At 29.7% G+C, this 17238-nt stretch overlaps 3 protein-coding genes across 3 annotated transcripts in view; all 3 read right to left on the bottom strand.

Annotated features, from left to right (window-relative positions):
- Positions 1–1300, bottom strand: part of LOC126845817 (uncharacterized) — a 30177-nt gene extending 28877 nt beyond the window's left edge. The window contains exon 1 of the mRNA XM_050584741.1: positions 1130–1300. The gene's annotated coding sequence lies outside the window, so the exon portion shown is untranslated. The remainder of the gene's footprint in view (positions 1–1129) is intronic.
- Positions 1301–4557: 3257 nt separating this feature from the next.
- LOC126845744 (uncharacterized) lies at positions 4558–8117 on the bottom strand. Its single transcript, XM_050584617.1, has 11 exons — positions 7956–8117; positions 7710–7736; positions 7412–7465; positions 7263–7289; positions 7136–7168; positions 6741–6812; positions 6146–6193; positions 5831–5856; positions 5317–5343; positions 4901–4926; positions 4558–4808 (listed from the first exon to the last, which is right to left on the bottom strand). The coding sequence occupies exons 1-10, from the start codon at positions 8011–8013 to the stop codon at positions 4906–4908; spliced, it is 393 nt and encodes a 130-aa protein (XP_050440574.1). The 5' UTR covers positions 8014–8117; the 3' UTR covers positions 4558–4808; positions 4901–4905.
- Positions 8118–10037: 1920 nt separating this feature from the next.
- LOC126845827 (protein zyg-11 homolog B-like) lies at positions 10038–16861 on the bottom strand. Its single transcript, XM_050584759.1, has 13 exons — positions 16205–16861; positions 14272–14466; positions 13081–13300; positions 12812–12992; positions 12455–12600; positions 12223–12363; positions 11942–12166; positions 11572–11680; positions 11358–11507; positions 11084–11270; positions 10736–11013; positions 10513–10645; positions 10038–10440 (listed from the first exon to the last, which is right to left on the bottom strand). The coding sequence occupies exons 1-13, from the start codon at positions 16453–16455 to the stop codon at positions 10395–10397; spliced, it is 2262 nt and encodes a 753-aa protein (XP_050440716.1). The 5' UTR covers positions 16456–16861; the 3' UTR covers positions 10038–10394.
- Between the last annotated feature and the right edge of the window lie 377 nt (positions 16862–17238).

Genomic DNA, 17238 nt, shown 5'->3' with positions numbered 1-17238 from the left:
AATAAATGTCGTGGAGAGCGTTGGCGTGTTCCTGCTTGTCAAAATAATTATGCTCGCCCATTTCGTCGTGGGCTTGCAGCAAGAACCCCAGATGCTGTTCAAAACCATGCTAATACCCTATTTGGATAAAATCTCCGACAAATTCTATCAGCTTTCCATACCTTGTACGCCGGTCGAACACCTAAGACGGATCGTTCAGCCATACACCTATGCAGTTGCTATTACATCCGCAGACGTGGCAAATTTCGGAAACGAGTGTATTCGATTTATGGACACGTATAGTTACTTAATTGGCTTCGTGGACATAGGAAACATTGACATGGCCGTTTTTAACCCAAAAACTTACACTATAGAAGAGTATCTGAAGGTTCAACTAAAATTCATAAAGACGAACGTCGATAGCTATTTCATTCCTATTACTTTGGACGACATTTCAAGAGCAATAGCTCTATTCTCCAAGGATTTATCATAAATTTCATATTATATTAGAATCAATTAATTACAATTTATTTTTTCGCTTATTATTATGTATTTTATTAAAGATTTAACGTGATTTCATAAAAGTAAATGTTCTTCAATACGTTTGACCGCCAAAAAACCATAGAAGATATTATATAGTAAACTTTTGAAAATATGCAATAAGTAAATTTGTATTTTAATGTTTTGTTTATTACAAATTACATTTAACCATACGTGTAAGCTACTGTTACAATAGTTTTGAATAAATTGTACGTCGTTTTTTTATGCGCAATAAAGATGTTACTTATTTTCAGTATAACAACCTAATTCATAAAATGATAACAAAAGAGTTACTATTTATCGTTTAATTATTTTTCCAATTTTTTTTTTTTTTATATATATGAAATAAGAGTCTAAGTTAAAATGTAAGTAGTTAGGTAACTACACGTCGAAAACTTAAAAATTCATGTGTACATTTTTTCATAAATTATAGATTTTTATAAAAAAAATAGTTGATATCTTTAACAAATTTCAATTAGCATTAATGTTCCGTTATGAAATTAATGGTAAGATGGACAAATAAAAGAACATTTTTGTAGTGTTACAAATATTATTATTTAAATACTATCTAAAAAAATAGTATTGCTAATAGGTACTAATATAAACATACCTGTAATGAAATTGGGCGACAACAGGTTTTCCAACAGCCGCCGTACCGGTTTCAAAAATTCTGTCGTCTCGGTTTGGAAGCGATCCATTCGATCACTGTTAAAGATCCATTTAAAGAGTCACAGAAAACCAACGACAAAAGAACGTTGCTGAAGAAATCACTGAATTTGATCACGAAAAAAATTGCTGGAATAAAAGTAAAGCACCATTTTACAACGATGATTATTGTTTATTTATCGACTTGGCGATTTTGCTTCTATCCGTTGCTAAGCACATGATCAGTCGTGTCAAGTGTTTTTTTTTTTTGAAATCGGTTCGGTAGACACTTTAGAAATATTATCTGCTTTTGCATTTTGTTGGCCATTAGCAATTTGGGATTTCGAATGTTTCCACATAGGCTTTACTAGCTCTTTATATTTTTTGCTGTTATAGCATTTGTTGGCCTATTAAAGTTGAACATTTTATCAAGAGTTAGAACTATAATATGTATCCATTACATATTATTACAAAATGTGCACTGAGTAAATAATACTTAATACATTGCAATGTGCTTTGCAATTGAACATATTTTAGTCGTATTGACGAACAAATTGAAGAACTTAGGTAAAATTTTACACGGCTGACGTCGCTATACGTTTATATTGTATAAATTATCATGACTCTTTTCACTCGATGCTTTTACAATATTTCTAGAAAGTATGCAATAAAAAATTTAGATTAAATGTAACAACACTCTAAGATTTCTGCTAATAGTCAACAAATGTAGGTAATCAAGTGTCAGTTTTTTTCTATCGAAATTCCAATCTTGATATAATAAGATTTTTCAACAAATTTAGTAACCATAAGGTATAAGATATGAAATTCAGATATTTTACTTGTTGTATCATTTCAGTTGTTTGAAACTCAAAATAGTAGTTGACTGTTAAGATAGTAGGTACCTACATTATGTTTAGATCACAAAGGTTTACTGTGTGCTGGTTTTTACTGTGCTTGTTTTGGACTGTATTGGTATACACATACTATTCATACTATTACATACCGATTCGCATCGAAGCGTTTGAAAGTGATTGGTTTTTTTTTTTTGTGCAGCTTGTTAAAATTTTTAAAAAGTGATTTTACAATTAATTACAGTGTAAACCTGTGACCTTCCCGAAACCACTGTGCCCCACCCCCACCAAACTTTACTGGCTTTTTCCCGTTGTTTAGCCAATTAATTGACCTACCCACTCCCAAAAGTAAAGGTTAAAATCTGAAACTGATGTCAAATACGCGTTTAAAAAATATTTTAGCTTCGATGCAACGGCGAGACCGTGTTGGTTTTCAATGATGTTGTTTTTGTTATTATTTTAGTGTCTGTAAACACAGACACAGAGATGTATAAGCGGATTGGTTTTTTTTGATACGGCTTGTTACTATTTTTAAAATACATTTTTTTTTTTATTACAACATTATAATATTGTGAAATTTTGATTGAAAATCCCATCGACTACCCAATCGCAACAGTGTCGATATTATAACGGTATAAAAGCATACTTATTGCGACCAGGTAAACCATCTGCGCAGAAGACAATTATAACTGTATTGTGATATTGTTTCGTTTTCAACGCTTTTTGTCTATCGGCCGTCGGCTAACTTTGTTAGTTTTCAATATGAGGAGTGTTTTCACCGAAATCATTATGATAACGTTTTGTCTGTGTGCGTCGCCAAAGCTGATTCTATAGCAATATAGAAATACCGGTGCAAATCAAAAACCTACACGATGCACGTGACGTGATGGAGTTACTCTTGCTATGCTGTAATTTTGTGGATTTAAAAATGACCGATACAACTATCTACACCGAGACGAGACGAACAGCAAGTCAGGTGCGAACATACTCTACAAAGGCACTGCCAAGTTCATTAAATACAACCTGCCGGTTGCAGATAAGTCTGTGTTCGAATTATGGAACGACACGCCGGTTGGACCTGTGTCAACGGAAATATCGTTAAGAACAATAAATGTCGTGGAGAGCGTTGGCGTGTTCCTGCTTGTCAAAATAATTATGCTCGCCCATTTCGTCGTGGGCTTGCAGCAAGAACCCCAGATGCTGTTCAAAACCATGCTAATACCCTATTTGGATAAAATCTCCGACAAATTCTATCAGCTTTCCATACCTTGTACGCCGGTCGAACACCTAAGACGGATCGTTCAGCCATACACCTATGCAGTTGCTATTACATCCGCAGACGTGGCAAATTTCGGAAACGAGTGTATTCGATTTATGGACACGTATAGTTACTTAATTGGCTTCGTGGACATAGGAAACATTGACCTGGCCGTTTTTAACCCAATAACTAACACTATAGAAGAGTATTTGAAGGTTCAATTAACATTCATAAAGACGAACGTCGATAATTATTTTATTCCTATCACTTTGGGCGACACATCAAGAACAATAGCTACATCCTCCAAGGATTTATCATAATTTCACATTATATTAGAATTAATTAATTACAATTTATTTTTTCGCTCATTATTATGTATTTTATTAAAGATTTAATGGGAATTTATAAAGTTTAACGTTTTACAATATGTTTGACCTCAAAAAAAAACGTAGAAAATATTAAAATATTATTTTGTTTATGAAAAATTAAATTTAACCATCGGTGTAAACAACGTTTCAATAATTTTGAATAAATTGTATGTCATTTATGTTTTATTACACAATTACTAACTCTTTTTTTTCTTTTTCTTTTAACAATTACAACACTGTATAGAACTGTGTAAACGTAATAATGTCAACATTTATTATAGAAAATGTGTGTTATATATATATATATATTTATACACACTTAAATGTATGATGTTCTGAAGTTTCAATTGGATATCTCATCGACTATAGCCAAGCGCAGTGTCGATATTGTAACGGTATAAAAAAATTACTTATTGCGACTAGTAAAACCATCACCGCAGAATAACAATTATAACTGTATTGAGGGATTTTTTTGTGTTTTTCAGTATGAGCGTTTTCGCCAGAATAATTATAATAACCTTTTGTCTGTTGGCGTCGCCAAAGATGTTTAATGGCATACGAATACCAGTGGAAATTGATAATCATAGACAATATTATATGGAAAATATATGGACAATTTTTAAGATTACCAATAAGTTAATTTTTTGTTTTAATATTGGTTTGTACTGTACTGGTTTAGACTGTACTATGTTATACTATTCAGATACGCATACTGCTTCGTATCGAAGCTTTCGAAAGTGATTCAATCACTTTCAAATTATATATACCCCTCTTGAACGACTATGCTAATTTACAGTTGAGCTTGTTTAAACTGTACCAGTTATTTGTACTTGTAATTGGTTGTTGTCAATGGTTAATAACTAATTATTATTAATAACGATTATTAAATATATTTACAAATAAAAATAAAGTTCAGATAAAAATAAATTTCAAACCAGCATGCTATACAATATAATTGGTAAAACATATTGTTATGTGAAATAAGTTAGTTAGGGAAAATCTAAACATACAAACACAATGGTGAAGAAACATAATATTAAATTAAACATAAAAAAAAAACCAAGAATACACAAAATATGAGAATTTTAAGAATAAAACATCGAGTTATGAAAATTCAGAATTGTAGTTCGAAGTGTTTTTAGCTGTGATTGAAAATATTCTTTGGATCTGCGATTTAAAAATTCAACAGAATAGTATGATATAAAAAATATAATATGTTAACTTATCAACATGTCACAATTACTAATAATGTTACTTACGTTTTTTACCAACATAAATCAAAATCCTATAAACGTAAAATTTAATCAGCTTTAATATGACCTGTTCTAGATTAATATGGAAAAGCCTAAATAAATAATACCTTACTTGAGGTATTGCAAAAAACTAGGTACCGTCGTATTAAAATATTAGTTTACACATACATACAAATTGTAGCTAAGAGTTTAACACTTTCAGTATATTCATGTTTTTTAAACAATAATGTACATAAATAATATTCTCAGAGAACATATCGATTAATCTCAGTAATATTGATGATATTCTTTTTCATGAATCTGCATATTTCGCAGATTTAAATTATTATCTCTAATATAGAGATAAGACTTTGATATTTTTTATCAATAAACAAAAATAGTACCAACTTAATGTAATGATTATTACTAAATAAATAACTCACTATCTGCAGGGTTTTACTTTTTTTTGTCTGAAATATAGTAAAAAACAAATGACTTTTGTTATATTTTTACAGTCTTGTTTTTTATATAAATATAAAATTTCTTGATTTTATAATAAATCAAGAAATTACAGTTAAACGGAAACCATTATAACCCACAGAAGTATGATATTATATTTTAAACACACGACCCCAAACGAATAGGTATTATTAAGATTTCACAAAAGTTAGTATAGTCAGTGTTGTTCTAAAACTGTCTAACTCAAATTTAAATAACTTAAGTTTTGTACACTGTATTAAGTTTTAACACTGCAACTAAGTTTAAAGTTAACTAATTATCAATCTAGTGTCAAACTTTAATTATACTTTGAGGTTTAACTCGCGTTCAACCCCCCTTGAATGCATGTTTATCACTTAGGTAGTTAATATAAAAAGAATTAAGACTCTGATATTTTTTTTCATTAAAACAAAAATATAATCCCCACTTTATATAATGTTTATTCAAAAAATAACTCACACGCCGCGGCTTAGTTTCTTTGTAGACTGAAATATCATAAGCAAAATATTACTTGTGTCACATTAACTATGTGCTATTATATACTTATTATGTAGGATATCTGTTTACAAATATTCAACCATTATATTATTATAGTACACAATAATTAAGATGTGTACTATTTTTGGCTAATGTGATTCCAATTATATATGTTATTAAAAGTAATATTAATAGCATTGTTCAACTCTGAAATATTTGGATAAATGCTATTTAGTTATGCGTTGTATTTGAAAATGAACAGTGTAATAATATTCTACAAAATTTGTACGCTCATACCTCGCTTAGGCTTAGATGGAGCTGGAGGACAAACGGGTTCCTCGATTTCTAAAAAAACAAAAAAATATAATATTCTGGTTTTTTTTTTAACTTTTCTTAAAACTTTATAAATTTATTATAATTTATCACGATCAAAATAGATATAACTACTCCGTTTTTTTCGTAAAGTATAAAATATCATAGAGTAATAATATAAAGAGATGAACTAACATATACTAGCTTGTATGCAAGAGCGAAGTAAAAAGTAGGACTAAAACCAGTATGACCACATAAAGGAAAAAAAATTCTTTATTGTTGAACAAATAAAACAACTAGGCATTGTTGTTAATTAATAAAAATAAATAGCTAAAACTTATATACAAATTAATAATAATAAATTTAATATATTTTATCGAATTTAAAAACAATATTTTTTCATAATACTGTTATCATTGATATCTTATCACCACAATATATTGAACGATAATTATTTTTTCCTTTCTTGGCAGACTGACTTTAGTCCTACTTTTTGCAACACATTATAACTACTGTAGCCACCCCTGTAAAATATTTCAAAAAGTTCAAAAAACCATTACAAATCTATACCAACACTTACCTGATGCACGGATGATTATATCTGTTAAATCTTTTGGAATTTGCCTCTCTTCGAAAAGACTGATCAAACTTTCTAGATAAAATTAATTAACTGCCGTGTTTTGTTAAAAAGTAATAAAATTAAAAACCAGCATAGTCTAAACCGAGTACAGTACAAATCGGTATAGATAAAGCAACCAAAATCGGGTCAAAGCAATTATTATTAAATCTGAACGTGAATCTGGAAATGGTAAGAATCCACAGTACGGTTCGACCAAATAATTATCGTTAATTTCTAAAAAAAATTGTTTAAACGCTCTACCTTCTAGGTTATGTCATTGTACTTGTAAATTAATAGTGTAATAATAATAGTCAACAGTCTACAATCCACGTTGTACTGGTAAAAAGCGGTCATACCTTTTATTGATTTAGGAGTGGTTGGTGGTGTTGCTAAAAAAAAATATACAAATATGTATTTCATTAGTGGTTACTTATTTTGCTGACTTTTTAGTGAGTGGGTCTGGTCTATTGTCTACATACTGACCTTCTGCGTCCCATGATACCGTTTTACCTAATCCAACAAATCATCCAGATCAAATTAATGTTTGCTAAAAAATCTTACATAATGGCAAGTAAAAAAGAATGAAATTTTAAACTTATAATAATTTATTCGAGTCTTCATCGAATACTTACCAACTCCTTCTGCGTTCCGTGGCGGCGTCTTATCCACATTATCGTCGCCTAGTCCTACAGATTATTAAAAATCAAATTAATGTTTGCCAACTTTAAATTGAAAAATAAATAAATCATTGTTTTTATCACATTTCTTGTTTTTTATTAGTTTCTGTACTACTATAGCTACTTTCAGGCCTATATTATTTCACGATAATATTATACAATAAATAAGTACAAAATATGTGCAAGATAATTAGATAAAACGGATATTAAAATATATTATAACGTGCCGTTAATTTATTTGTGAGGTACTTACCCGGTGGATGTGGCAGACCTTGTGTGACTAAAATATGTAAACAACGAAATTCGGTATCAATATAAATTCATACTCGCGTGTATAAAAATTGTCCTCCTATATTTACTGGATTTATTTATTTTTTTTAATGTAGAATATACTATATTTATTCGAAACGATATTTTCATAAAACCATAATAATAATTATAACGTTCGATTCATTTCGGATAGTCATTCTGAGACAAAAAAAATACAAATAAAAATTACCCAAAGACGACGTTTCGACGACAATGACAGCTATAAAAAAAATGGTGATTTTTCGCATAATTTATGAGTATAAATTTTTTTTTATTCTGAAAAACACAGTAAATTTTACGATAGGCAATTTTAAAATGTACAGTGCAAAATTGAAATAAATACAATGACTTAGATTATTTAGCAAAATTGAAATAAACACAATGACTTAGATTATTAATTAGCAAGTGTTTTACCGGCTGTGTACTAACAGTTTTTTTATTAAAATGTGACGCAAGTATGACTAGGTATATGTATGTTATTTGTAAAATAACAAAGAGGTTCATGTTTCTAAAAAAAACCTGTGAAATATAACACATTATTCATTTGCAATAAACAATTTTTGGTCAACATTGAAAATAATAGTTTAAAAGTTAGGATTTTTAGTACATTATTCATAATTTTTAAAAGTTTATGAAATGCATGCGTTACCATTTAAGTTTCAAAAGTTGCTATCAAAAAAACTAAGTTAGGTGGGGGGAAAAAACAAAAAAAAATTGTGAAAACTATATATATATATTTCATAAAAATTGTATTTCTTATTAAACCCTATGAGCTGCTGAGGCCACGCAAGAGGTAGTTGTAAACTTACGAATTATCACTGCGTTGAAGCAACATCGGCTGTTTGCGTTCCTTCGTAAACCACTCAGGCTATCCAAAACCAGTAACCACAAGGTAACAATAGTAACTGCAATAACTGCATTGTTAATAGTATAATTTCAAATAATACACACAATGTTCGACGTCGAAATAACAATAAGCTTCTTTATTATTCCAAACATGACCAGCACAATATCGTTCACAGACGACTATATCAGTTAGGTACAACATTGGCGCAACACTATTGTATTATATGTTATGCTTAAGATTAACTGAAAATTGAATTAACTGAACATCAACGAAAACTCTATACAAACAGTATAATATTTTACATTTAAAAAAAAAAACCACTAAAAGTACGTTGAAAAAACATAAAATATTTACAAACATATTATATTTAAACGGGCTAGATATATTATTATATTTAATAGGTAGTATTTTTTAAAAATTATTTTTTTTATCGACGTACTATTTTCTATACATCGTAGTGTTATTAAAAAATAACCATTGTATTAAGTACGCAAAAAATATATTAAACTAAATAATAAAAAAAAACAGCAACAAGAAGTATACGTTATCAATATTGAGCACTTAATTACAACGATAAAAGTTAAAACACGAATCGACATTGACGTCAATCATTTGATTAAATTATACACACATAATTATATGTAAGTAGTAAAAGCGATAAACATAAGGTATGCTGGCGAACATATCGATATAGCGCAGTAATGTCGTAATCGACAGTAATAATTAAATAGCAGTGCTCGATTATAGAAACAGTTATCGGATAGCCGTAGCTTTTTTTTTATACACGGCAATGGTAGAATATAGTAAAATAATTAAAATTAGTAAAGCTAAAACGATTACAGAATTTTATCCGCGTTAATTATCACAACACTGATGAAAAGAGCCGGCCAGTCGGCATGATTATATCGTAATAATTGTATTTTTGTATAATACACAATAAAATAACTAATTATTAACAATAAATACTGATGTGAATTACATTTTGTACATAAATAAAATATTAAATTATAGAGATCACGGTTATTTGAACAAATATAATATATTCTACTAAAAAATCCATTATTTTATTTACTGTAGTCAAATTTTGTAAAACTTTTTTTTTTTTATTAAATGTACATTGATATTTTTTATAGTTAAAACCATGTTTTTTTCCCTATAAAATTGTATTAATGAATAAGATAAAAGCTAGTGCAAGAGTAAGTTAAGGTCTACGATTAGTACAGATTTAAATTTATTGATGGATAAATTGAATACAATTGGGTAAAATTGTATTTTAGCATAGAACAATGATAAAAATGAAATAAAGATTTAATTTGATTAAATTAACTAATGTGTTGTATGTTTCTTTAAAATTAATGTTGTTATTTATACAAGTTCAGTGTGTATATTATTATATTAATTATTTTTAATAAAACATTTTTCAATAGTCTAATTTCTAAAATAACTTTTTAGAAACACGGAAATATTTTATTAAAAATAACAATATTGTCGAATAGGTATATTTGATGAGTAATAAATAAGTTTAATAATAATACATTCTAAAACTAAAAACATAAAATACACTTAAAAGTTAAAAACTATTTTGAATCTCATCAACGGTCGACATAATTATTTTAATTGTTTTTTAATATACAATATTTACAAGAATAAACAAACGATACTGGAAACCAATATTACGTAGATTTTTAACATTTTGGCTTACAAAATTAAATTAAGTTTAGTAGAAAAATAATAGTTTAACTCGAGTTTAAAGAAATAAGAAGACTGTATGTATTACATATACTAGTAAACCGCGTTTACGACGTGTACAACCGGATTAGTCACGTTCCTATAACACAATATCGGTATACAATCACACTCGCGTAGGGCGTTGGACATATCGACCTTTTACAGACATTACCTGTATTCAAACATCAATTGTAATATTCGGTAGCACAACTCGCACACCTCGGCGTCGACAGACTTGTTACACGCTATGTTTTGAAGTATCACAATTCCATTTTCTTTTTCCAACATCGCACAGTATTTCTTGCCTGAAACATAAGACAACAATAATCAAATCATCAATGCGCAATAATTATTCAGAACAACACCTTTATTGTTACGTCGGCTACAAGACTTACCGTTTTTAGTGCAGACGTGGAGTATAGCCCACGCGGCCCACAGTTGGACTTGCGGCATGTCGTTGGAGTTGAGCAGACCGATAAAAGGTTGAAACGACCTATAAGCGACCATTTCACCTTCGGGCGGTACCCATTGCTTTACAGCAAATCGGAGTTCTTCCAACACTCTGGTTTTACCGTTCATACTGTACGTCTCCCAACCGTCTTCACAAGCTAAATGTGCAATGATTCCGGCCGCAAAGTAGCTTACATCGATTTGTTGAGACATGAGCAAACGTCTGTAAAATAATTAATACATCGTTTATTTTTTTAGTGTTTCTAATTATTCGTCTCTAATGCACCGCGTACCTTAATGTGGGAATAATATCGTTACTAAATAGATTAGGTCGCAAGTGTGGCACTTCGGCAATGTTATTTACTAAGCCGAGTACTTTTGTTTCTACGGTACTGTCATCGATAAATGTATTTAATATTTCCATATACAGTTGCAAGCCACCTTCGTTGATGAATACTTTGCACGTTGTCGGTGATTCATCTGTAAACATATTTTTTAGACAAAAAAATATGTTAGGCTTATTACAAGTTAATAACTTTTTTTTTTTTCTAAAGGTAGAACGTTTACCAGTCAAATTCCATAGTGCGCTTAATGTGAATTTCATGGTCACGTCTACAGTTTTGGTGGACAATTTTTCACGCACTATCAACAATAGTTTAGACATATATCTTGGGTTGGATCCCAACTGGGACGTTTCGGACGTCGATATCTTTGCGGCTAAAACAGAGGACGGTCATTAAAATTGCAAGTCGACATTGAAATATTGTCAATGAAATATTACCGAGTATACTGCATATAGCGACACTCATGCGGTTCATGACGACATCGTTGAACGTATGCAACGAGTCCAACACCAACTTTGCACATCTGAATTTATCCATTTTCACATCCTGAAAAATATTTTAAAAAAACAGCTATTAAATAGTTTGGTTTGAAAATAATATTCATGAAGAAATTTTAAATTCTACAATTTGTCGCAAAATGTATTGTATAAATTGTGGTCCGTTGTATGTTTTTAAGTCTTAGTTAGTTGTATAAAATTTTAGTTTTGTAGTTTTCTGTTTTATTCAGTTCATAAAATTTGAGTGGTTCTCGAAATGAAAAATCTGCATTTATCAAAACAATAAAACGACAATAATTTTTTTTTTTACCTGTAATATGCGATCGCTACATAATGTTAACAAAGTATTTTTTTGTAACTGATTATGATTCGGAAAGCGTTCCATAGCGTCCAAAGTGGCTTCTACGACTTTTGCCAAAACACTGGGATGTATTTTTGAAGCTAGATCGCTTTTTGTCAAATTATACAAACAAGCGGTAGCTGCCATTTGGACGGAAAAATGATCGTACAAACTGTTCATTGCGTTTAAAATCAACTGGAAAAAAATGATAAAATGAGAGTTGAATAATTGGCAAATAAAAATTGAATTACTTCGATTATTTCCACTTTAGGAGAGTCGTATTTTTCTGTCCATTTGAACAAGTGATATAAACACTTTTGTATGTAAGTCTGTCTCTTCGTGTAGCGTCTCAAACCCGCCAACAATTGTTCTTGCGTAACGACGCCGGTGACCTATTTTGTTTTTGTTAAAATTAAATATTGAGTAATACTATTACGCAAACTCAGAATACAATTAGATTGAAAATAATTTTTTAAATTTTACCACTAAGTCTGAATTGTAAAACGGATGAGTAGGCATCGTGAACATGGCCAACCCGCAGTCGTCCATGTGCATTAATCCTAAAAATCGTAACTTTTGGTGAGTAGCGAGAAAGTCTTGCATAATTTTAGGTCCGACGTTGTTACTTCCTGCAAAAAAAAAAACGGTATTCAGTATAGTTTTATTATGAAAAGTTATAAACTTTATTTTTTAATTTAATTATGTTTTTTTTATTGTCAAGGCCAAAGACGATTAGACAATGATGAATGATGATGATTGATGTGAATGTCCTCAACACTTAAAATTTAACTAGGTATTAATACCCTTATAAAAAAAAATAATGGACATTGATTGTTTTACCTGAAATGTCTAGTGAAACTAAATTGGGTAACCAATCGGGATCGGTAAGAAATTGAATCCAAGGCGTGTCACAAGTGAACGGTTCGAAGGGATTAGAATATTTTTCGCTGGACAAGTCCAAATGTGTCAACGATGTCATACATTTTAGCGGGCTAAAAGCAATAAGATGCATTGTAGCTTCCTGAAAATTATAACGGTAATTTTATATAAATTGCAAAAATAAAATAACACAGTAAATGTCGGTATGATTATATGATTTCCGTCCGTACCTTCAAGTTGTAAACGCTTAATTTTTTTAGTTGATTTTTTCTCTTTCCCAACGGCAATAGTGTGTCCACTTTGGTGTTGGAAATATCCAACGACTCCAAGTGTGGGAGATCTTCGACCACGGCTATCAAATTGTTTGTACTGAATTCCGTGTTGCTCACGTCCAAAGAGCGCAAATTTTTTAATTTCGATAACGATACGGTGACACAAAATTTCATTTCACTAGAACAAAAAAATAAGTAATGTTGTTAACACGACGCACGTTAATACAAATAATTTTGTTTTACCATACAACATATTAATAAACAGATTTCATTTTTTGAGCCAAGTTTTGTGTCAAGTATTGGTTTTACAACAAGGTTTTTTAAAAAAAAATTTCATCTGGACTAACGAAATTTTTTTAAATACAAGACCGATTGCTTTAGTAGTTAGTTTACAGGATAGAAAAACGCATACGTCAAGGATATTTCGTAAGATCAAAATTTAAATAGTTCATCTTAATGTTTCGAATAGTAATACAAATTTACAAGTTTTTAAAAATTTCCAAAAAATATGGATCTGTAGTCAAACAAATAAAACATTTAATCAATAAGTCAATAATTTGTAGTAAATTGTGTTTTTCATCGAGGAAAATCCATAATAACACTATAGTAAAAATTTCTAAAAATCTGTAACCTCCCTGACCTTTAAACGAGCAGTTAAAATGTAATCATAAGAATTATAAATACTCATATTTTGTCGTAATAATTAATAACACAAATGACATTTCACAAAAATAATAAAAATCATATAACAAGGAAATCTGTTTGTTATAGAGTTTTGACTGTTTACTTTTATCTGAATTCAAAACAAAAAATGTTTAATTATTTACTAATTGTTTATTTTGATGTTAGTTTCATTGCACTCTCCAGCAATCATAATAATAATACATAAAAATGTACACTGAACTATCATTTCAAAAAGTGTTTTAATTTTTAAGCAACCTATAGGAAATTGGTATCTAGGTATTAATTGCCTTTGAATAATCACAACGTTTAATTTATGATAAGAATAGTAACACAAAAATACAGACTGTTTGAAAAACAAAAGGCAAGTACACCGTGTTAAATAACCTTAATCAACATACTCTTTAAGGTTCGTCGAATTATTTACCAACCTAGTATGGTTGTTAGTCGAACATTATATAAACTTACTATGAATCACTAAGAAACGAACTGTTGGACACACAAAGCATTTCCAAATTATGTGTCGTCCATTCGCCCAATGAACCGACCAGCTCATTGACGGTACACTTTAATCCACGCGCTTTAAGCTTTTTGATTTTATGCTTTTTCAACGTCCTCAAGCCTTTAGTGGTCAAATTTTTGGTTTTTGGTAAAACGACGTTCCTGAAAAAAACATGACACAATTTAAACACATAACTTTTTTAACTAAAAAAGTCAGAAAAAAACTGACGTGCTGTTTAAATATGATTATTCACTCTAAACTACTCGACAGAGATGGCCAAATTTAAAACACATTTACCATATCACGTAGCTTAATGGCCCTTGATGGCTAAACGCTGTCATCATATGATGGTTTTTAGAAAAATACAATACATTTATCTTAAATAAATGTAAGTCAAATACATAGGGCTAAACTGTTTTAATATCTGGCATTTGAAATTTTTTATAATTAAATATGAATACAGAAAAAACGACTTTATCATCGTAAAAAAGGTGATCCTCTTATTAAAAAATAAATGGTATAATTAAGTGGCTATTAACTAATATGGTTATTATATGGCTGCCACTAAAAAAATAAATTAAAGTGACAATTTGTTTTTTAATAATGTGACTTTATTTAATGTATAAGCGCCAAAAAAAAAAAAATGTATACCTTCTTGGGCAACTGTTTATTAAAAATGTTACCAAGTCAAAATTTACATAATTTGTTTTATTTAAAACCAATGTTAATCAAAATGAATAATAGTATAATATTTTAATAAAAATCTATGAAATTCTAAATTTGTTTAATTTTTAGAAGATATTATACTATTATGATAAGCAATTTACTATTTTAAATAGATTAATTAAAAAAAAAATAATAATCATTTTGTGATAGTAATAACAAATAATGTAAATGTTGAATTGGGCAAAATTCCTTTAATCCCTGGTTGAAAATGTACAAATTTTACTTTTATTTAATTACTTAAAATTGAAATCTCTTCGATGCTAATCTGGGAGGAAATCTGTTCAGTGTAAGAAAATTTGAATCAAAGAACATTTTATTATTAAAATGCTATTAAATTAAAAAAAAAAAAAATGGTATTTTTCATATTTTCTAGAGCGCTAGCCACTTAAGTTATGACTAATATACTGAAAATGTTGATTAGTCAATATATTAAGCTGATAAGGCTGTGAAAAATAAATATATATATATACATTTAAAAAATGTATGTTTTTTATATATTTTTTTTATTTTAAAGGACTAACTTTATGAAGAAATCGGTCTGTTGATTAAAGAAATAAAAGTTTCCTGTCTATCAATACTTTTTTGATAACTCATTGACGCTAAAATCAAAAGGGCAGATATGATAATTGTTTTGAATTTTTTTTTTTTAGAGGATTAAGTGTACAATAATGTACAATATAATAAAAAAGTAAAGATACCTAGTGTCAAAAATAAAAGTGACAAACAGTTGTAAACCCATTATTAATTGTTATATTGGGTTTCCTTATACTTATTTTTGGCTTAGTAATGTTGTGTACGGTTTAAAAAAGAAATATCCTACATTTTTTTTTTTTTATCATGGTCATAACTTTTTTACCTAGGGAATATTTTGAAAAAAGTTCACAACATTCCTTCCGAAATGTCATCAACTTTTGATTTTAACACAGGTGTTTTTGGTTCAAATCTATTGTGGAACAAGTAAAACCGTACTGCATACATACTTACTTATTAAGTTATGTATGCAAGTTTGACCACGAATGTAATCAATGGTTATGTAATAACTGTTTTGTATTTCTCCATTACAAATACATTGTAACAAAAATACAATAACTTTTAGTGTCCATCTCTGCTATTCAAGTAGATTAAAATAAGTAAGTAAAGAGTTGTTTCGATCAAAAAACAAATTGAACCAACCTTAGATAAACGTTTTTATGGCTGAACAGAGACAACGTCTCGTCGTTGAGTTTATTGCGTTCGCTGAGTTTGGTCAATAGGACCTCGGATATTTCCATCGGCAGATACACGTTACTGTCGATAAACATGTATTCCAATTCGGACGGCTGAGAGTCGGTCACGCTAATCTGTTCGGCCATGTAGAGTTTTTCGATGTTGTCGCACACATAGTCGATGCACAGGTCTCTGAGCGTCCCCGGGTTGTCGTACATGGTGGTCGAGTGGAGTATGTACTTACACTGTTGTCTGAACAATTTGGGAATGCTTTTCAAAAAGAATAAAAACCGTACAACCAACGCGGACCAAAAAAAAAAAGCAAATAGCTGCTACTATATCGTTTATTGAAAAAAGTTGGACGGAAAAAACAAAACAAAAATGGTCGATTCTCGATTTTCAATTGAAATACAAATAAAGTTCAACAGCGCGTCTCGTCCTGTGTATTGGAAAGCTAAAGTCACTTTATTATTATTCTCTCGAGCGAGAGAGGTCAGCTGATTTTTCGTAGATACGAAGCGGAACAACAACTGCAATAATATTATTATTTTTTTACGGCGTTTTATTTTTATTTTTATTTACTGCATTTATTGACAATTTTTCTCACTTGTGTCGCAACTCACTACTGATAACACAATGCCATAATATTAGAAGATAACGACCCGCAGTGAGTCCAAAACGTAAAAGTCGTTGGCGCGCACAATTTTCCCGTTTTGTGTGTGTTTATTTTACTAAACCATATATTTTATGCCTACCTTTTTTCAGTTTTTTTTCCGTGTAGGTATATATAATAATATATAATAGTATGTAGGTACACTCATAAGCGGAAATCTATTGAAAATTATAGGGGGGGAGCTACTATTTTCCTCATAAGCCTTCGCCCTTCCCCCCTCCGCAGTTTTATCACTTCACAAAGTCTATTTTTCTATTGTTCGATCACAGACCAAATAATAATAATAATAATATGCTGTTTACTTATTTGCTCTGCAAATTCCTCACTT

Source organism: Adelges cooleyi, unplaced genomic scaffold (assembly GCF_023614345.1).
Source record: "Adelges cooleyi isolate 19-005CV unplaced genomic scaffold, UGA_ACOO_1.1 ACOO_flye_CR_arks_rails_tigmint_CR_PRNA_8, whole genome shotgun sequence".
Lineage (NCBI taxonomy): Eukaryota > Metazoa > Arthropoda > Insecta > Hemiptera > Adelgidae > Adelges > Adelges cooleyi.
This window is presented reverse-complemented; position numbering and strand designations above follow the sequence as displayed.